This window comes from Lissotriton vulgaris, chromosome 4_1, assembly GCF_964263255.1.
Source record: "Lissotriton vulgaris chromosome 4_1, aLisVul1.2, whole genome shotgun sequence".
Taxonomy (NCBI): domain Eukaryota; kingdom Metazoa; phylum Chordata; class Amphibia; order Caudata; family Salamandridae; genus Lissotriton; species Lissotriton vulgaris.
In genome coordinates this window covers 148,701,643-148,724,296 of record NC_141691.1, presented here as the reverse complement: position 1 = coordinate 148,724,296, position 22,654 = coordinate 148,701,643, and the positions used below count along the sequence as shown (strand labels likewise).

The 22,654-nt window shown below is 46.7% G+C and overlaps 1 protein-coding gene across 1 annotated transcript in view; it reads left to right on the top strand.

Annotated features, from left to right (window-relative positions):
• The window catches only part of MAGT1 (magnesium transporter 1), a 164,083-nt gene that overhangs the window by 122,821 nt on the left and 18,608 nt on the right, over positions 1 to 22,654 (top strand). The window contains exons 8-9 of the mRNA XM_086918407.1: positions 8,979 to 9,053; positions 11,672 to 11,762. Coding sequence (XP_086774533.1) covers positions 8,979 to 9,053; positions 11,672 to 11,762 — 166 coding nt within the window. The remainder of the gene's footprint in view (positions 1 to 8,978; positions 9,054 to 11,671; positions 11,763 to 22,654) is intronic.

Below are 22,654 nucleotides of genomic sequence, written 5' to 3'. Positions count from 1 at the left end.
TGCCTATAGTGTGGTGTTGATGAGTGCAGCCAAGGCCTTGGCTCTTGAGCTCCCTGTCGCGGCCGTGGGGACTAACCTCCTCACTGAGGTCCTCAAACCGCAGGCAAGCTCTTCGGAGCCTCTACTGCCGTTCAATGAGGCCTAAACTGAAGTTCTGTTGGGCACTTGATCCAGGCCCGCTACAGGTCCCCCTGTAGATAGGAATGTGGCCATACGCAACCGCCCGGCCCTGGGCGACCCTAGCTTCCTGTCCACCCACGCGAGAGCCTGGTTATCCAGGCCTCTAACTCCCAGACCGCATTCCCGACAGCTCCTCCTGATCGGGAATCCAAAAGGTATGAACAGTATGGGAAAAAGATATTCTCCTCACTCAGTTTGGGCTTGCGGTTGGTCAACACTGCTTGCTTTTTGGGCCGTTATTCCCACTCTCTGTGGGACACGGTCGCGGACGTACTGCCACAATGCCCGGAGGAGGCACGGGTTAAACTCGTCCAAGCCCTTGTGGAGGGGTGAGATGCGGCACTGTATTCCTTTCGATGTGGGCTGGATACCACGGACTCGCTAGGCACGGTGATTGCAACGACGGTGGCGGTTCGCCGCCACACCTGGCTGAGGTCCGCCAACTTTTCGGCTGATGTCCAGAACACCCTTATGGACATGCCGTTTGATGGCCGTCGCCTCTTTGGCGACAAGGCAGACAGTCGGCTTGAGCGCTTTAAGGACTCCAGGGCTACGGCCAAGTCCTTGGGCCTGTCTGCCCGCGCCAGCAAACTGCTGCCTTTCGCGGCCAAGGAAGGGGCACCCCTGCATGTCCTGCCAGCCACAGGCCGCAGACTAACATCAAGACTAACATCAAGCGCGGTGGTAGCCGTGGTAACTGCCGTGGCGGCGCCAGGGGACAACGGCGAGACCAGTCCACATCTACCCCGCAGCATCTGCCTCAAAGCCTTCCTAGTCCGAGCTTTCAGGCCCATTTAACGCCAGTGGGGGGCAGGGTTCGCCATCACCTCCTCCACTGGCGCACCATCACTTCGGCCAGGTGGGTGCTGCAAATCGTCCGAAGGGGCTACTCCCTCCCCTTCGAGTCGACCCCTCCAGCCATGCCACCACAGTACCCCACCGCATGTCGGGGATCACTTGAAACTTCTGCAAGAGGAAGTTACGGCCCTCTTGGCCAAGGGGGCCATTGAGCGCGTTCCTAGGCCAGAAGTAGGGTGTGGTTGTTACTCCCACTACTTTCTGGTACGCCCTATCTTGGACCTGCGGAACGTCAACAGCTTGCTCCGGAAGGAGAAGTTCAAGATGCTGACTCTGGTTCAGGTCTTAGCTGCCCTAGACCCGGGAGACTGGATGGTAGCGGTGGACATGCAGGACGCATATTTTCACATCCCCGTCCTGCCGAGCCACCGGCGTTACCTGCGGTTCATGGTAGGCCACGAGCATTTTCAGTTTACTGTGCTCCCTTCGGCCTTACCAGCGCCCCTCTGGTGTTCACGAAAGTGATGGCCGTGGTCGCAGCTCATCTGCGCAGATTAGGGGTCTCAGTCTTCCCCTATCTCGACGACTGGTTGTTGAAGGCGGGCTCGCCCCAGACAGTCGTCAGCCACCTCCAGACTACGGCCGACCTCCTGCACATGCTGGGGTTCTCCATCAATGTGCCGGAGCGGTTCTGGACTCTGCACAGTTTCGGGTTTATCCTCCCGAACAGCGGGTTCGGGATATTCAGGCTCTGATTCTGATCTTTCAGCCTTTATCCCGAATCTCGGTCAGGTTGAAGCAGCGGCTCCTGAGGCTGATGGCCTCCTGCATCCTTCTGGTGCATCACGCCCGGTGGCAGATGCGGGCTCTGGAGTGGGACCTGAAGTTTCAGTGGGCCCAGCTTCAGAGCAACTTGTCCGACCATATCCTGATCTCCTAGGGCACTGCAAAACAGCTGCAGTGGTGGCTCACGGACCGCATTTGGGTCAGCGGCAGATCCGTCTCCATACCCCAGCCGGAGCACATACTTGTGACGGATGTGTCCCTCCTCGGCTGGGGGGCCACATGGGAGAGGCGGAGATCAGAGGCCTCTAGTCTCCGGCGGAGTCCCGGCTCCACATAAACCTTCTGGAGCTGTGGGCGATCCGACTTGCACTGAAAACAATCCTCCCCTCTGTCCGGGTAAGTGTAGTGCAGGTCTTCACGGACAACGCCACCGCCATGTGGTACTGCAACAAACAGGGCGGGGTGGGGTCGTGGACCCTTTGTCAAGAGGCTCTGCGCCTCTGGCAATGGCTGGAACATCAGGGCACGACCCTGGTGGTTCAACACCTGGCAGGTTCCCTGAACGCGAGGGTGGACGAACTCGGCCGTCGGTGCATGATGGATCACGAATGGTGACTGAACTCGGACGTGGCGCATGGTCTCTTTCAGCAGTGGGGAGAGCCTTGGTTAGATCTATTCGCCACAGAAGAGAACGCGCAATGTCATCAGTTCTGCGCATTGGAATTTCCAAGGCGGCACTCACTCGGAGGCGCTTTTCGTCGTAAGTGGAGCTGCGGTCTTTTGTACGCCTTACCGCCTATACCACTTCTGCCCAGAGTGCTGAAGAACAGGCGCGACCGGGCCCAAGTCATCCTTGTGGCTGTGGACTGGGCACGAAGATACTGGTATCCCGAGCTACTCAGCATGTCAGTCGATCCCCCGATTCGTCTGCCTCTTCAGGAGGGCCTTCTGTCGCAGCAGCAGGGGACGGTCCTCCACCCGAACCTGTCCAGCCTCCACCTCCATGCGTGGAGATTGAGCGGTGGCAGTTGAGGCCATTTGACTTGCCTCCTGAAGTCTGTAATGTGATTCTGGCAGCCAGGCGTCCCTCCACAAAATCGGTATACGCCTGCAGGTGGAATACATTTGTGGCATGGTGCACAGCAAAGTCTGTGGATCCCCTTTCTGCCCCCCTTTCAGAGGTTCTCCTCTTTCTTCTTTCTCTTGCCCAGCAGAGCTCTGCTCTGGACACTATCAAGGGCTACCTCTCTGCCATTTCCGCCTTCTTAAGGCTACCTGATCAGCCTTCTCTTTTAAAGTCCCCTGTTATAAATAGATTCTTGAAGGGCATCACTCACATGTTTCCTCCTGTTCCTTTCGTGATGTCTCAGTGGGACTTGAACCGTGTTCTTACTTATTTGATGTGCGCTCCTTTTCAGCCCCTTCATAATTGCCCTCTTCGTCTTCTTACTCTTAAGACTGCATTCCTGGGTGCCATCACCTCTGCCAGGAAAGTGATTGAGCTCCAGGCTTTATCTTCTCAACCTCCTTTCCTTTCTGTCCATCCGGACAAAGTTGTTAAAGAACGTGTCCCTCCTTTCTGTCCAAGGTAGTCACGGTCTTCCACATCGGGCAGTCCATCACCTTGCCCACCTTCTTTTCGCCTCCGCATCCCTCGAAAGAGGAAGAGAGGCTCCACCGTCTGGACCCAAAACGTGCACTCTCATACTATCTGGACCGCACACGCCAGTTCCGAGTGGATGACCAACTCTTTGTTGGTTACGTGGGCGCTAAGAAGTGACGGGCGGTGCACAAACAGACCATTTCTCAATGGGTCATCTTGTGCATCAAGGCTTGTTATTCGCAGGCTAAAAGCCTACTGTGGGGCTACGTGCCCATTCCACTCGGGCCACGGCGGCTTCTACTGCCCTGGGTCGGGGAGTCCCCTTGCAGGACATCTGTCAGGCAGCTACGTGGGCTTCGATGCACACATTCGCTAGGCACTACTGCCTGGACAGCCAAGTCTGGAGAGATGGCTTTTTCGGCCATTCCGTTCTCCAGGACTTTCTAGTGTGATCATTGGTTCGCAGACCCACCACCGGAGTTGGTATTGCTGGGGTATCTATTCTAAGGTAAGGAATCTAACACAAACCTATTTCTTTCAGATGCGCAAGTTACTTCCCTTCGATAACGATATATCTGTAAGAAACAGTAGTTGGTGTTAGATTCCTTACCGCCCCACCCATCCTCCCCGTTCTGCGAACCGATATCTAGGGTTAAGGTCATTCCTTGAGGGCCCTAGTTTTATGGCACCAGTGTTAGTTTTTATCATGGCTCTGCGTTTCTGGCGCGGAAAAGCTGTGTATAAGAACTGACGTCAGCGGGCGAGGACGGCGTCTAAGAACTCCGGCGATGTCATCCCGGCGCCAACGACGCCGGATGTGGAGCCGCAGACTACGCTTACCGACGCGCAGGGATACTGCTACGCAAAGCTTTCCGGATCTAGTCTGACGCCTGGGGATTTTCTAACCTAAGGAATCTAACACTAACTACTGTTTCTTACAGATATATTGTTACCGAAGGTAAGTAACTTGCGCATCAGTGAAACAGTTCCCATGATAGCAATAAATTGCTTGGGAATCAGTCCACCAGATATACCTGAATAGAGAATAGTTTAGCTCTGAAGTAGATGGGGGATTCTCACTGAGTAGCCCTAAAAGCGAAAGTTGGACATCAGTGCACTATATCAGAAAGGGGACCGCCATGGGTTCAAAATCTGCGCCATCATACGCCAACCTCTTTATGGGGTGGGTAGAGCGTACCCATGCATGGTCAAGGGCGGCCTCAGAATGGACAAGACATGTCCAATTCTGGGGCCGCTACATTGATGACATTCTCATCATCTGGACAGGCACTGGAGTGGAGTTGCTTGAGTACTTTAACTTTTTAAATGAAAATACACTCAATGTTTTCTTCACACTACAAATGTCCCAAACAAGGATAGAATTTCTTGATCTTGAGCTATATGTTCAAGACAAGACCATTCACAGCACTCTACATACAAAAGCGACAGCGGTAAACAGCATCCTACATTATACTAGCTCGCATCCACCGTCCACAAAGAAAGCCATTCCTTTAGGGGAGCTTCTGCGTATCCGCAGGAACTGCAGCGATGAAGACAACTTTGCCCTTCAATCTGATATAGCCATGGAAAGACTCAAAAAGAGTGGCTATGATCTGCATACCCTCAAGATGGCTAATAAGAGGGTCCGGAACATAAAAAGAGAAGATACCCTTAAAAATAGACAATCCAAACGTGATCAGGAAAACCAAAGACTGTCATTCATTACCACCTATTCTACTTTGAATCACGAGTGTTCAAATCTTTGGGCAAACACTGGCAACTACTTAAGGGAGTACCTGGGGTCAGTCAAATGATCACAGACAGACCCTCTATGACCTTCAAAAGAAGCAAAACAGTGAGAGATGCGCTTTGTCCCAGCTATACGTTACCAAGGGCTTTCACGCAGAGAAATTGCTTGACAAAACCCAAGGGCTTCTACACATGTAGCAGTTGCAACATTTGCCATCTTGGTTGTAACAGAGTTCCAAGATTCCAATACAACACAAATACTGAGTACAGTATCAGACAGTTCATCAACTGTTTGACTACTTTTGTGGTATATGTCATAATTTGTGAATGCGACCAAATCTAGGTCGGAAGTACGACTAGACAAAAGTTTGCATACAACATCGCAGAGCAGCAATCAATGGTGACACTTCTTATGCTATTGCATCACATGAATTTAATGGAATAGATAGCATTGGGAACAATCAGCGAGGCGGTGACAGGGCACTGACACTGAGACAACTTGAAGCCAGGTGGATATGCGCACTACGCTCATCTAGCTTAGGGCTCAACGCTGATAGGGAGATGCACTTCTTTCTCTAGAGTCTCTCACCCATTGCCTGCCCAGATACCTACGAACTAACTTGTGTGCCATTGAAGTCTTATTTCAATGGCCTTTATCTGTAATGACTTAAAAAGACTGGTTGAGTTATGTTGGGCAATCATGGGCAGTGAAACAGCTGCAAACAACATATCGTTTGGTTCTGTTTTCTCCAGATGTGACGCTATGTAGCTTACATGTGGCCTAACTGATTAAAACAATATTTTTCTCTTACTGCTTATTTTATGGTTTAAAATATTTTTCAGATGTAACGTTGAGTGACTTACCTGTGGACTTACTAATAACTCTGGCGTCGGCAACACTTTTCTCTTAAATGTTTAATTACTGTTTGCTGAACAAAGTTGTGGTGCTTACACCGTTCTGTGTTTTTCCTTTAGATAGCGCTAATGCAGTCCCAATGTATGGATCGTTCTATTCTTGATTGCTTACGTGTATTGTACACATACTGTGTTTGTGTGTCATTTGTTGATCTACCTCTGAGGAAACTTGCACTTCATAAATGAATGTATTATTTTTTGTTCATATTTTCAGTGCTTTATCACACTTGGCCAGTCTTCTACTTTAGTTTTTCCTTTTTCTTTGCGTTTATTATACCTATTAGTGCGGATCTAATTCTAGTAGGAAATTATCTTTTTTCCTCTCTTTTCCTTATTGGCTCCAGCACTCTGTAATTTATTTACAATGGTATCTTCTCAACCAAGGTCTGTCAGATCCCGCGTGGGACATTACCTTTCATTGTGATTCTAGGTTTGGGTAGTTTGTAACTTACTTTTCATGAGGTATTCATGCCACATGCATGACAATGTGCCTTTGTGTTAAATCCTGCACCTCTGTTGGCTTACCTTGCTTCTCATAGCAATTCGTTTACTGCATTCTGTCGGGTGCCGATTCGCTAGCACCCCGGCTCGTGCCTCCATTTACCCGGAAGTAATTGTTTTTTACTTCCCTTGTTTTCTCCCTAATTGCGCCTTAGCCGCCGCTACCGCCTGGCGCGTTCTAGTTGCGCTGACTTTGATCACGTGACCCGGAAGTGGCATCAGGACTTCACCCGGAAATCAGTTCTTTTCTTCTCGGCACAAATTAAATGAACGCACACACTATAATAGGAGGGCTCTGGTCGTTCGAATAGTTGCGCTGAACTCTACTGCCTGAAAGACGGCCTCCGGACACGGCTCCATTGATACGTCGCGGCTACTATGGGATTCGGGTAAGACGAAGATTTTGAGTACTGGGTCTTTTGTGCTAGTATAATTTACTTTAGCGGTAGTTATTTACCTTGGAGGTCCAGGACTGCGCTTTTATCGTTCTTATCGACCGTCCGACACTATTGTTAGACTGCTGCTTTACCCTGCGCTATCTAACTGCACACACTTATCCCCCTACTTACTGAGTGGAGTGTAAGTGGACGCTTTTGGGATTTGTAAATTATTGTTAAATAAAAAACTAATGCGTGCCATGTCTGACCATGAGGCTTTTTTAAGAGGTCGGGATAATTTCTCCTGCCATGTCAAATTGTTTTGGAACTTAAGGTGCTGGCTCCACTCATGCAAAACCCTCCCATGCTGTACCACAGCTATTTAAATTTACATGTCTGTTCTTCCTGATGCCTACATCTCCATCTCTGTCTTAGTTCCGGTTAGCCTACGCTGCTGGGCATTTCATTTAAATACCTCTTAATCCGAATTTTTCCACACAACAATATGCTGTTAACCTTATTCAAATACCTAACTGCCATGTGAACTGACGCCGCTTGCTTATTATTTCTTATGCTAGCGTATGATGTCCCCTTTCAATGGGACCCCTTTTTCCTCACTGCCTAGCACACGACAGACTGGGTATTCCTTCTTTTGGCCGGAGTGTGCCAGATTTGCTACTTATTTTAAATTTAAACACCATGGTCATTGTATGCTGTCCTCAAGGGAGCAAGTCTTTTTCTTGAATTAATTCCCCTCTTGTTTTACTTTGGTTTTTGAAACCTGGCACAAGAACAACTTGTGGTTATGGTCTTCATATTTTACTTGGGACCCATTAGTCGCACTAGCATTACATCATCATCTTTATGTAATCCTACTCAATACACCAATGGGAATATAATGTTCTTACTGGTTTGCAACAGCAATACCACGGGTTATCATGTGGCTTTTTCCTATATATGAAGTTCGTTTGGCATGTATTATGAACCACTGTGTCTCTGCTAGTTTCCAATGAGTAATGAAAGGCAGCCTAATTTCGAGATATTGTTTGTGTTTTGGTCACATTTCTGATATAGTGCACTGACGTCCAACTTTCGCTTTTAGGGTTACTCAGGGAGAATCCCACATCTACTGGAGAGCTTCGCTATTCTCTATTCAGGTATGTCTGATGGACTGATTCTTAAGCAATTTATTGCTAGCATGGGAACTGTTTCACTGACATACCCTTAGTTCTTCTGTCTCTAGAAACAACAGTTCTCACCGTATGTTTGACTACTCGTGAAGGATTATCTCATCCCCAAAATATTTCTTTGGTAAGCCAACAAATCCAATAATCACGCTCCTTTTTTGCACCTATCACTGGGCCTGGTGTAGATACAAATTTCAAGGTTGACTCATTGATCCTCTTGGATGCTGTGAGCAATTTCAGTTCTCTTATGCTTTTGCATTTTTTGTCACGATACACGACTAGCTACTTCTTCTCACTTGTCTCTAATCTTTGGTCTTGGTTTTTTTGTTCACTGCTTCTGTTTTTTATGCCAACAATTTATTTAATTCTGCATATTGGTGATACTCTCCTCTGCTTTTTCTGTTTTCTTTTCCTTCTCTCTCATCATCCCTGGCCTTTTGGTATTTGAATTTTTGTTGTGTTTTAGTTGTAACATATATTGTGTGACATATACATGTAGTCTTTGTTAATATAATGAAGTTTGCCCAATATTGTATGCCATTTCAGCCCTGAAGAAGCCCATGTTTGGGTGAAATGGGTTGGCTGGTTTCGTCATCGGCGTACTTTGCAAAGCTGAAAATAAAATATGAAAAACAGCATCTGAATATGTCGTGTCATTGAATGCTTACATCTTTTTCTGTTCTTTATATGTTGCCTCTCATTCAAACTAGCTTGAAATAAAGAAAGTTAAATCTTAACAAAATATGTGCTTAGACCGATAAACATAACTTTATGCAATCAAATCTTCATCTTTTGGGGTAGTGCATAGAACCTAACCGTGTGTTAATTGAAGTGGAATGGGCAATGCATTTGCATCAGTTAAGCCTTAACCAGTTTTCCTAGATGGTGGAGTTACGTTGGGAATGGTTCTTCTTCATGAAGCTGCTACTTCTGACATGGACATCGGAAAGCGGAAAAGTAAGTACTCTTCTTAAATAAACCTATAACGCCTCAGAGCAGGGCTCCACCTTATTCATATTCAGATCTTTTTACATTTCTTTTATTCTCTTATTCATAAACTACTTTGATAAATTATCATTTTTCCACTAAATTGTGATTGTAATGATGTGCATTTCGATTTTAAGCACAATTTGTCAAAATAAGTCCCTGTCCCCTCACCCCAACATTATGTCAAATGTGCAAAAAAGTTACTCAGTAAATGGCATAAACACGTGATGAGGTTATGCTTGGTGGTTTCTCCAGGGGTTTAGAAGTAATAAAAAAGGCCTAAATCCTTCATATTTTAAGTGCTCAGTTATGTAGTGAAGTGGCTATGTCATTAAACTACCCTTCACTAACTAACTAATTTTTATGAAATTGAACAAGTCTAGAGTTGCTTGTTGGTGAATCTAGATATCCATTTAGCTCTGCTTGGAGCATACATATATTTCACACAACTGAGCTAAAGCTCCACTATTTATTCTATGTCCACCTTTCATTTGGAATTAGAAAAAGATTATCTGCAGTTTCTTGCCTTTCTTAATAGATTGCTAGTCAGAGGGGTTGACTTTGTCTACACTTTCTTGTCCCCCGCCTTCAGGAAAAGATAACTTGTGTCCACCAGCCTTTTTAAGTGTGTGGAGCTGTGTTGAGTATTTGTAATTAGACTTATTGTAAGAAAAGTTGACATTTTGATTTAAAGCAATAAAATTCCCAGATCAGCAAGATCTAATTCCCTCACTTTCCATACACACAACACAGCACGTTTGTCTCAAGGTTAGATACACAAGGCCAGAAAGATCAGAGCAGCAGCGGTGCTTTGTACAACTATAGACAAAGGCGTTAAAATTGACTTACCCCTGCATTTGTTACTTAATCTCAAATCTCACCTGTTTACTCTGGCCTTCCACTTTGAAACCCTCCTGCTACCTTGTTCCTGCCGTAGAAATAGTGATTTCTTTTAGATGTACCTCTTATACGACTCTTGACATCCTTACCTGAACAATGCAACTGCATGCGTGGCATGTATTGCCACTCTTTCTTTGCTGCCCTCAGTGTCCATGTCCACCCTAAATGACTAACCTAGATAAAGAAACTAAGCATGGAGTGAAATTCCGTAACTGTAACCAGTGGCAATATTTTCTTGGCTCTTTTGTCAATCAGAGCACTGGTCCAGGATTTTAACTCTGTGAATCCTTTATTAGACTAGAAAAGATATTTAAGGTATGCATGAACTATCATATTCTCGCACATCTTTTGGTTAGGATAGGATAATTTATTTTAAACTGCAAAAGTACAGATTGTGCTATCAATTCTGTGTTTAGGAGCACTAGGGAAGGGATTCTGAGCTTGTCATTCCCATATTTCAAAAAAGATTTTGTTTTTCTTGGTCAGAAACATGCCAATGAAAGCAGACTTCAGAAATTTCAAGGTGTCTTCTGATCAATTCCAAGGGGAAAAGGTAGACTTTAAAACCAGTCAGAGGTAGTGAAATCAAAAACCCCTACCTGGTGAGGACAAAGAAAGGTGTAAGCTCTAAAATAAAAATAAAAACTGCCTCCTCTTAGAGCAAAAACGTTTCAATTTCCAGATTGGATGTATTTGTTGAAATTGTTTGGACGAGAGGATTGATCAAATGGTGAGCAGAGGAATAATGCACAAAACTGCCTCTCTCATCAAAAAGCTGTAGCTCACGGTCCAGTAGGGAACTGCTGCCTATTTTGGGGTTTCCCAAGCAATGAAATACCAAAAGAGAGGACATCCGTTTCAGGAAAGTAATAAGATATAAAGTGGGATTCGGTTTACTGATTTCATTAAAAGAGGGTGTATAATTGGTGCCAGGAAGTGCACTGCAAGATGATTTCCCATTGTCTTTCCCAAGCTTTTCATTTGCAGTCTTATAGTGGGGGGCTCTTTTTGAGGACCTTGTAAGTTGTCTAATCAGTATCTAGTCACCTTAAAGCAACGCACAGAGTATGCATAAATTGGATAGATTGTATGAATGAGGCCTATGGCTGAATCATTGTTAAAGAGCCAGCAATGTAACAAATTAAACCATTCCAGTTGGAAACTGCCTCACTTCTTTGAATTATGCTGCAGCATTGAGTGCCATTTTCCTCTTTTTAACAGAGTAATTATAGTATTGTTTAAAAAATGTAATTTGTGTTTTCAAATATTGGAAGTGTACCTGTAGGTGCACTTTTTTTCTGGATTATTGTAGCCTAAATTCGGTTATTTTTTTAATATTCCGTGTGCCTTAATGTTGGGTCTGGTGGCTCAGTGGACTAAAGCTGCGACTGCAGAGGCCTGTGTACGAACTCATGGTCACAGGTTCTAAACCCGGCGGGTCCACTCAGCCTTTTATCTATTTGAGGTCGATAAAATGAGTACCATTGAGTTGGGTAACAATAAAAATCTGTTATTCAGCGCCAGGACACCTTCGGGTAATCGTGCGCTTTACAAATACATCTATTATGTTATGTTGTATGACTACATGTTGGATTATTTTTATCTTCATCAAATAACATTGATTTGCAATTGTTGTTTTCATTGATGGCTTGTGACTTACCTGCTTTTCTCCTATTTCCATTCTGTAGTAATGTGCATGGCTGGCATAGGCTTGGTTGTATTATTCTTCAGCTGGTTGCTGTCTGTCTTCAGGTCGAAGTACCATGGGTACCCATACAGGTATGTAGATCTCTTGTGGATTTCAGGTATTTTGCAAATATGCAGCACAAGGAAAACTTGCAATTTGGTAATCCGTGCCCAGTTTGATGGTTGCATTTGTTTGCCAGGCTATCATGAAATGCATGTTCTAGGCATGTGGGCTGCTGAATTCATATCTGCATAGATCGCCGCCTAGCGTTGGGTCCGTGTGATTGCACCTTGTTGTCCTGGAAGAGTCTTCGAAGTATCACGAGATAGGTGACTCCTCCCATGGACTACAGTGCGCATGGGCATCCTCTCCATCCTCAGATTGTTTTTATCCGCCATTGGGTTCGGATGTTATTCCTATACTCCAACTTCGGAATCGAAACAAAACTTTTATAAAGGCCAAAAGGCCTTCGACTTCGACGGTATTGTTCTCGCTCGGTACTTCATGACTCGATCAAGCTTTCCATCTCGAACCGGTCGTCGACGTGGGCCATTGGGCCTTTTCGACGCCACGTGGTCCTGCTGTTGATGGAAAGGAGCCCACAATGCCACTCAAAGTTCCCGCATACTGACAAGCACTCAGTATGCAACAAGTGCCTTTCTCCAGACCATAAGGAAGAAACCTGCTCAACCTGTGCCCAATTCTGGTAGAAGAAAACCATACGGATTCGACGGGCCGCTAGGCAAGAGATGCAGCGACAGGCACCGGAACCGGACAACATCTTCGATGATGACCAGGAACTTCCAGAAGCTCCAGATTTGGACCTAGAGATAATCACATCGAGGACTACTCGGACTCCGACTAGATCCCACCGGGGCAAATCGTGAGTTCATTGCCCCCGACACCAATTACCCCGTTACCGAAGACTCCGGTCGAGGCATCGCCAAAAGGCCTTAGCCAAGATCCAAAAAAAGGTCGCCAGCCCCGCCGTCCGGCTCGGCACCGAAACCTACGCCTTCAGAGACGCCAGGGCCAAGTAACGTGATCCCAAAGAAGGTTCCAGAGCCCAAAAAGGTCGTCGACCCGAAGAAGACTGTACAGCCTAAAGGCGTCGACCCAAAGAAAACAGTCGACCTGAAGAAGGCCGTCGAGCCGAAGGGCGCCGACCCCAAAGAGGCCGTCGATCCAAAGAAGCACACCAAGCCGAAGGGCGCCGATCCAAAGAAAGAAGTCGACCCTAAAAAGCCAGCTGTGCCAAAAGTCGCCGAACCGAAGAAGGTCGCCGACGGAAAGGGTGCTGTTTCGAAACCTGTAATCCGGCTGAAGAAGGCTATCGAACCAAAAACAAGCGCTCCAAAAACACTAATCGATCCCAAAAAAGCATTTGATTCGGCAAAGGACAGTCAACCGAAAAAATCTGTCGAGCGCAAACAACGTGTCGAACCAAAAGACCCGGTCGACCCAAAATCACTCGTCGACCCGAAGAAAGGGCCCGGGCCGAAGAGGAACAATAAGGCACCAAATGTCGTCGAAACAGAAGGTGTTATCGACCCACAGTCAAAACCAAGGACAGTGGAGGAAGAGCTCTTACATCCAGATCCATCAGACGACCAGGCAAAAATATATATTAATCCTGAGACTGGTAAAGTCACAATCTTGCAAAGGAAGAATAGGCCACTGGACGCAGACTCTTTCCCCCATTCCACTAAAGAAGAAGGATTTTGGGACTTCTCCCTCTAGACCCTTCAGCCTTTCTATCCCACTATGCCTACTACACCTTTTGCTCCTTACTCTCCTTCTCACTATGGGGACAATGAGGGAAACACAGGGGAGGATCCACAGCATGATTATGATTATCCAGAGGATCCTAACCCTCAAGATGAACCATGGAGGGAGCCAACTGACCCATATGACACTCATCCCATCCCTGACGTTCCCTCATACCCAACTAAGCCGTCACCTACTGACAACACCATTGACTTCAACCAACTAATAGACAGGGCAGCGCAGTACCACAACGTAGACATGCACAATGACCCTGTAGAAGAAGACTTCTTATTTGACACCTTCCCTACTTCAGAAAAAAGCGTCAGAACACTTCCTATGCTAAAGGGAGTATTAAAACACGCGCCTGATATATTTAAAGATACAGCCAGGGCACACGTAATCAATCCGAGGATTGAGAAGAAGTATAGAGCAGCCCCTACAGACCCTACGTACATCAAAGGTCAGTTACCATTAGACTCACTGGTAGTGGCTAATGCACGCAAAAGGGCCAACTCACAGACAACAAGGGAGGCTCCTCCTCCTGATAACGAGTCAAAAATACTAGAGGCCTCAGGTAAAAGGATAGCATCACAGGCCTCCAATTCATGGAGGATTGCGATTACACAAGCTCTGCTCGCTCGTTATGACAGGGCGCACTATGACCAGCTTGAAAGCTTAATGCAACACCTGCCTGAGCCTTTTAAAGCCCAAGCTAATGACCTCATACAGGAGGGAAAATTTATTACAAACGCCTCCATCAAATGTGTGCTTGACGCAGCCGACACGGCAGCCAGGTCTATTAACAATAGCTTTTTACTACGCCGACATGCAATTCTGCGTATTTTGGGTTTTAAGAACGAAGTGCAGTCCACCATTCTTTTTTTTTTTTTTTTTTTTTAAACCTTTATTGTGCGAATAGAGGCATACAAATACGGGCCTACAACCAATCAGGCCGGCCACGACACATTATGGACGCACAAGAGTCAACATTGAAGTTTCCCGGCAGTCGCCCAGTGGTATACAGGCAAGCAATCAAACATTAAGAGTCCGAGTGTAACCGCTAGAAGCAGGATTAAATAAGGTTAATTTTATAATATAAGAGGAAGTATAGCAGGATCAGTTGCAACTTTCGACATCTAAATTCCCATGGCGGAGTATATGTAAAGCATCAATACAAAGGGGCTGAGATAATTGGAAATAATAGCAACAATTGACAGAAATCAGCTTATGATCGCCCCATTTCAGATCAGATCCCACCACGGCCCGCCACACACCCGTCACCGCCTGAATGTTAGCTAGCACAGATCAGAAGAATCAGAGCAGCAACGTAATAGCTATCCACTATACTAACCCAAATAAAGAAAGAAAGAGGGGAGGGGTAGAGAAGAGAATGTCAGAAAGAGGGAAAGAAAGAACGCGGCGCCATTGCACTCGCCCCACGGCAAATAAAGCACGCAGAACTGGAGGACCTGCTATTGGGCCAAGTCATGGAAGACATGCTGTATGTGCAATCAATATCGCGGAAGCGGGAAAGCAACTGCTTCACTATCCGCTAACATTCCATGGAAGATGCGCGCAGACACCGCGCCCCGATAAAGGGACACAAAAGAGCCATAGAACTAAAGAAAAAGGAAAGCCAACAACAGAAGGACCCCATCCCTCCCACACCACCCTGCACCCCTGCAGAAGGCTACGGCCTACCCCCCCAGCAGCGTGCCTGTCGCCCTAAATAGAACCCGAAATATAGAAGAGTCAGAAAGTAAGAAAAAGAACACAATAGACCAAAAGAAGAAGAAAAGGGAAAGGGAAAAGGAATCCAGTGGGAGAGGAGATCTGCAATCGACCATTCAGCTCCTACCCCCCGCCAGAACACAATTGAAAACCACATTAAAGCGAGAAAGACACAACCTCGATTATCAGGAACAGGAAAAGGAATCAGCCATATTGTCACAGCAGCTGGTAGTCCTCATTCACGTACATTAACCAGTAGTCCGCCGAAGCAATTCTGTCTCACCCCTGTCCTTTCCTAATCATAGCTTTCGTGCGCAATAAGGTGACAGGTAACAAACAGTTCGACATGGAGTACACACAGGATCGATACAGGGCAGGCCAAGGGTGCAGTCTAGAGGACCCCAGTCTCGGACAGCAAAGCGAGTAGTGGCTGCGGCAGACCAGACTGTCAAGTAGCAACATCAGGAGCAGCAAACAGACCGGGTGCGGCCCGCCATCCAAAACAGCGAGGTAACCCCTGCAAGGCAGCCGCGGGACCTCACTAAAGCAGTTTGAATCAAGCATCTGCCGGGCTCCCCAGCCAGACTGGCGTGGACGGGTCCCAACGTGGGGCCCTCGCTCATGTTCGCCACAATTGAAACTTCCTGGAGATTCGGGACCGCTGACATATGATCACGTAGGTGCACGGCGGCATCATACTCCGCAGCAGCCGAGGGGGGCAAAGCAGCACACACCATCAGTCGAGCCACATTCATGGGGGACAGGCCAGCAGGCATGGCGGCAGAACCACTATCTCGCGTGCCAGCGTCGAAGGCCATGGCCGCACGCAGAGAGCATAGGGCGGCCAAGACATCACCGATCGTGGGCTCACACCCACAAGCCTCAGCCATCGTGTGGTTCGACAAACTAGGTTCGCCGCCCCAAGCAGGTCCGGGACCCGGGGCGCCGGCGGCCATCTTGTTAGTACAGCAGGGACTCTCCGCTCCTTAACTTCTCTACCGGGCGTTCGAATAAAGCCCACCGGAGTCTCCTCAAACCCCAGCAATGGCAATCTTGATTCAGAAAGATGAGCCACCAAAAAACGGGGGTCGCTGGCGGCGCCGTCTCACGGGCGCCGCATGCCGAATCCGGGCGAAGGGCTTCAAGATGGCCGGACAAGGCAACAAAAAGCGGGGGGACAAGCCTCCTGTACGGTCTACCCCTGTCCGAGGCGGGCCGCGCCCCGCCACAGAGCCCTCGGGCCACCAGACCGGGCCCAGTCAGTCGCCACCGGAACAACCGCACAACGGCCTCTTCAGCCGACCCCTCTCCACCACCAGGGCCGGCGTAACCACACCACTCCGGCCGACCGTCGCAGGCGAGTCCCCGTCCTGCACGCCGCGGAGGCTCCAGAACAAACAAGGGCACAACTCCAGATAAGTGTCAGCAATGTTTCACCTTCCCATATTTAGTCGATTGTGTCTCCTCGGGGCCGGATGAGGTACAGGATATGCGCTTCAGGCAGGAAGGTTGAAGGAGCCGGGCTACAGTGCGGCCATCACGGTTGCGAGCTTGGCTCCTCCCCCCAGTCCACCATTCTTAACCAGCCAGTCAATCAAGACTTCATTTTTGGCCCCGCAGTCGACACCATTTTAGATAAAATGTAGAAAGACACAAACTGCTAAATCAATGGGTGCATTGCAGTTTCAGCAACACAGAGGTTCCTTTCGACACTCCTCATACAGAGCAGCTACAGAAGGCTATACGTCACAGATCTCATCTTCATACAAAGGCAACACCCAAAGTTCCTTTAACAAAAACTCCCAACAGAGGAGGTTATATGTGCAACAATAACAAGGGAAGAGGACGTGGAGGCAATAACACCAGAGCCTCCACTGCCACAAAACCGTGACTTCATCACGCTACCTCCAGCCCACCAAACACCGGTCGGAGGCAGACTCCAACAATTCCTACCTGTCTGGAACGCAATTACCACGGACAGGTGGGTGAAACAAATTATCCAGTATGGTTATTGCCTAGAACTCACTTCTACCCCACCAAACATACCACCCAGACACCGTCCTATGTCCAAAGAACACATCACCCTGCTACAGAAAGAAGTGAAATGCGTGCTGGAAAAGGGGGCCATAGAGCCATTAGACTCTGGCCCTGTCCCTTTCCAACACCAAGGGACAGGGGTATACTCCCTATACTTCCTCATTCCCAAGAAAGACGGTTCCCTCAGACCAATATTGGACCTCGGACCCCTAAATCAATACATACTGTCGGAGCACTTCCAGATGATCACACTACAGCAAGTGCTCCCGTTGCTACAGTAAGGAGACTTCCTGGCAACCTTGGACCTCAAGGACGCGTATTTTCACATACCCATCCATCCAGCTCACAGGAAATATCTCAGGTTCACAATAGGTCAACACTACCAATTCAAGGTTCTGCCCTTCGGGGTGACCACTGCTCCAAGAGTGTTTACAAAATGCTTAGCCACAGTAGCTGCACATCTCAGGAGGCAACACATCTATGTGTTCCCGTACCTAGACGATTGGCTCATACAAGCGAAATCGTACCAACAGTGTGCAAAAGAAACATCTCAAACACTCCAGCCGCTACACAGACTAGGGTTTTCCATAAACTACCCAAAATCGCATCTACAACCATCCCACATACAACAATATCTGGGTGCGACTATAGATACCTTAGTGGCAAAGGCATACCCAAACTCAGCGAGGATAGCCAGCCTGTTGTTATTGTTATTGTTATCTGGATTTTGTATAGCGCCAAATCACCGTCGGGTCTCAAGGCGCTTCTGACCGATACAGCAACAAGAGAGGATAAATAAGCATGCAGATGCTCATTCGCAAATTTCTGCCACAACACTCTCTTCCAGCTCGAGTCTTCAGGCAGCTCATAGGCATGATGGCCTCCTGCGTATTCATTGTCCCCCCATGCCAGACTCCAAATGCGTCCATTGCAAGAATGCCTAGCACGGCAGTGGAACGAGGCTCAAGGACAACTAAAAGACCTAGTGTTGGTAGACAGTCGCGCTCACAACTCTCTGCACTGGTGGAACCCACAAAACATTTCCAAGGGGCGACTGTTCCAAGAGCCGGTTCCCCAACTAGTACTAACAGCGGACGCATCACTGACAGGATGGGGAGCCCACCTCCTTCACTACACAGTACAAGGGCTCTGGACAGACAAACAAAAGAAACTGCATATCAACCAACTAGAGTTGCTAGCGATATTCCTAGCCCTAAAAGCATTCCAAAAATACTTGTATAGCAAGACTGTGTTGATCTGGACGGACAACATGACAGCAATGTACTATATCCAGAAACAGGGAGGAACACACTCTCCACAACTGTCCCACTTAGCACCGAGCATATGGAAGTGGGCAATTCCAAAAGATATCTTTCTCCTGGCAGAACACCTCCCAGGGAAAGACAATCAGATTGCAGACCTGCTCAGCAGGCACAGCCAGCAACTACACAAATGGGAGATTCACCCCCAAGTTCTCCAACCATTCTTCAGGCAGTGGGGGCACCCAGAGATAGACCTGTTTGCCACAAATGAAAACTCAAAATGCCAGTACTTTGCCGCCAGGTTCCCTCATCCGTTGTCACAAGGCAATGCGATATGGATGAACTGGTCAGGCAGATTTGCGTACGCTTTTCCCTCAGCACCACTGTTTCCGCTGGTGGCACGCAAACTGCGGCAACAGTCACTCACACTGATCCTAGTTGCTCCCACATGGGCGAGACAGCCATGGTACACAGCGTTCCTGGAACTTTCAGTAGTTCCTCATCAAAGGCTGCGCCTCGCACCCCATCTTCTAACTCAGAACCATGGAGAAATCCGACACCCAGATCCCAATCAGATGAACCTAGCGATCTGGCTCCTGAAGTCTTAGAATTTGGATACCTTGCCTCCAGACTGTATGAACATCATTAAAGAGGCAAGGCGAACCAACTACGAGAGCATACTATGTAGCTAAATGGAAGAGATTTGTTATTTACTGCAACAATAACTAAATCAACCCTTTAGACGCTTCCATACAGAACATTATATGTTACCTGCTGCATCTTCAAAGATGCAACTTAGCGTACTCTTCCATAAGCCTACACCTAGCGGCTATAGCAGCATACCTTCAAAACAGGCAACACCTTTCACTGTTTAGAGTACCAGCAATAAAAGCTTTTATGGAGGGTCTTAAAAGAGTGATCCTTCCAAGACACCCACCTTCGCCAGTCTGGAATCTAAATATAGTACTTACCAGACTTATGGGACCCCCTTTCGAACCTCTTCACTCATGCGAATTGCAATTCTTAACGTGGAAGGTGGAATTCTTAATTGCCATTACCTCACTCAGGCGAGTTACAAGCACTAACCATTCAGGAACCCTTCATGCAAGTACATGCTAACAGGGTGGTTCTTAGAACAACCCTTAAGTTTATGCCAAAAGTCATATCCAACTTCCATATTAATCAATCAATAGAACTGCAAGTGTTTTTCCAAAATCCACAGTCAGTAGCTGAAAGAGCCCTACACACACTGGATGTAAAGAGAGCTCTGCTTTATGTGGCCAGAACGAAATCATTTAGGAAGACAAAGCAATTATGTGTTGCTTTTTCACCACAACATAAAGGAAATCCTATATCAAAGACAGGAATAGCCAGACGGATCGTTAAATGCATTCAAATATGCTATCAAAAGGCTAAACACACTTTAACTGTCCCCCCAAGAGCACATTCTACGCGCAAAATGGGGGCATCCATGGCTTTCCTAGGGAATATTCCTCCTGAAGACATATGTAGACCAGCCACATGGACTACCATACACACCTTCACTAAACACTACTGTGTAGTCGTGCAAGCAAAGCAGCAGGCTGCTGTAGGCCAGGCTGTCCTCAAAACTCTTTTTCAAACTGCTGCAGCTGGCACAGGTAACCACCGCTAGAGGAGATACTGCTATTCAGTCTATGCCCAGATATGAATTCAGCAGCCCACATGCCTCGAACGGAATATGCTACTTACCAGTATGCATTTGTTCTTGGCATGTAGGGCTGCTGACATTCATATCAACCGCCCTCCTCCCCGGTGCCTGTAGCAGCTGCAGCATTATCTTTTGCATGGCCATCTCTTACTTTACTATCTCCATCTCTGCCACAATGGCGAAAAAAAATCTGAGGATGGAGAGGATGCCCATGCGCACTGTAGTCCAGGGGAGGAGTCACCTATCTCGTGATACTTAGAAGACAATCCAGGACAACAATATGCATTCATCCGGACCCAACACTAGGTGGCGATCTATGCACAGATATGAATGTAAGCAGCCATACATGCCAAGAACAGATGCATACTGGTAAGTAGCATATTCCTTTTATATTGTTTTCCTATTATTAGCTGCTCAGGAATAGCATGCATCTTCAGTAGATTGGTGGTTGATGTGTTTCCAATCAGCATTTGTCACCCTTGGGGGTATCTTGGCACTGGGGTGTGAGGTCTGACGAAAAGGCAGGTCTTGAGAAAACGGCAGGAAGAGACGAGCAGAAAAATGCAAAACAGAGGAGGGCAGAAAAGAGAGCAAACAGAAAAAGCTAAACACATGGCAGAAAAAGAGCAGAAAGGGACAAAAAGGAGGCCAGAAAAATTAGCTGAAAAAGGTCAAACTGAGCAGAAGAGGGCAGAAAAATGAGCAGCTAAGGCCAGAGGGTAGACAAATAAGAAGAAAAGGCTAAACTGAGCAAGAAATGAGCAGAGGTGGCACAGAGGGCCGTAGGTAGACAGGCAGCAGAGGGTAGAGGACTGCGGGCAAGCTGGACTGAAGAACTGTCTCAGGGGTAGCTGGCACAAGGACATACTCTGGTGTAGGAACAGTTGAGGGACATTCTTGAAGCTGCAAGTAGGCATCCTTGTATCATAGAAGTATATAGAAGACAAAGTTGCGCTTCAAGTTAAATACCACATGACTATTCAATTACAATAGGTTTAACAGTGTAGACATAGGAACACAGTACGGAAAGAATGATAGAAATATGCCTGCGAGTAATTGTTAATTACAGCTGGTGGTAGGTGCCAACCATTACAGGAAATAATGCTTTCCAGTAGTAGAATGCACTTGCTTGTTTAATGCTGAGGATTGCATTTACTGCATTGTTAAATGTATCACCACCACCACCAGTAATCTTATTAATGCGGCTGGAAAAATATTGTCCACCCCTGTAATTGAAATGCATGTCTTCTCTGCGATAACTTTATCCACCATTTCTGTTAAATGCTTAGTAGTAGGTGTTCTGCTGTCTCTTTTTGCCAATTCTAATGTAGAAAGACAATACCACAGGAGCAGGGTTCTCCAACGTTTTTTGTAATAAGAGCTACTTATGGTAAATAGAAATCATCCTGAGCTATTAATATTATTAGTAGTAAAATAGTGACCACAATATTTTAGTTGCCACCATATGCCTAATTACCAGGAGTGATCACCTCTGTGCATCGGGCATGATTCCGAACAGTAATGTAAAAAGCCTTTATCAATTTTGAATGCCTTTATATGGGTAATATACAGCCAGATCTACAGTGCCTTCAGCACCAAGGTAATAGTATTAGTAATAAATATCCTTAAAGCTGCACGATCTATCACTTCAATATGAGCTTTAAATATACTTTGAAAATTCAATATTATTTCTTCAAACATTAGCTTATAAGTTCTGCGATTAAAAATGTTTTCATCTCGAGTGCATTCTTTTCAATTTTTGTTTATATATATTCAACCAAGCAAAACCTTCTAATGTAATAGGCTGGGCTGCACACAGGAGAACTACTTACAGGTAGTTAGAGAGCTACCAGAAGCTCACAAGCTACTCATTGGAGAATCCTGCACTGTTGATTTTGACTGAGCAGCCATTTCCTGTAGGTGGTAATGGTATGCAACAAGGGCCTTGGTTTGTATTTTTCCTCAAGAGGGAAATATAACTGGATTATTGCATTAAAGGTTTTGATTGTACGTGCCAATAATTACATTTTAAAATATGCTTGAATGGTGGTAGATGCAACACTTTACCACAAAGGTGCTCAAACCTCTGTCATTGATGCTTAAAGTAAAAACTAATTGTGGAACAAACGCTTACCGTAGAACACAGGTGGCAGAGAGACAGAGAGCTCTTTCTAACACTGTACCAGAAAGAAGATTTTTTGATGGATACTTTTTCCTATAGACGTTTGACCGTATACATATTCCAGTTGACATAGTGGATCCAGAAACTCTTGAAAGCAGTAGCTCCCAAGTGCTGTGGAACTTCAGTTGTGGTTTCAACTGCCCCGGGACAGGACATTCCCAGCCTTGTAGATGTTGCAACCTGGTGTACTGGTCTAGTTTTCTGTTTTTCAGACCTACCAGATGTGGGTCTGGAGTTTCTCTTTGTATTTCATCAGCAAGCAGCTAAGCTGAATGTCTCCAACTTACATGTCCAGGCTCAAGCATTGCTGCAAAT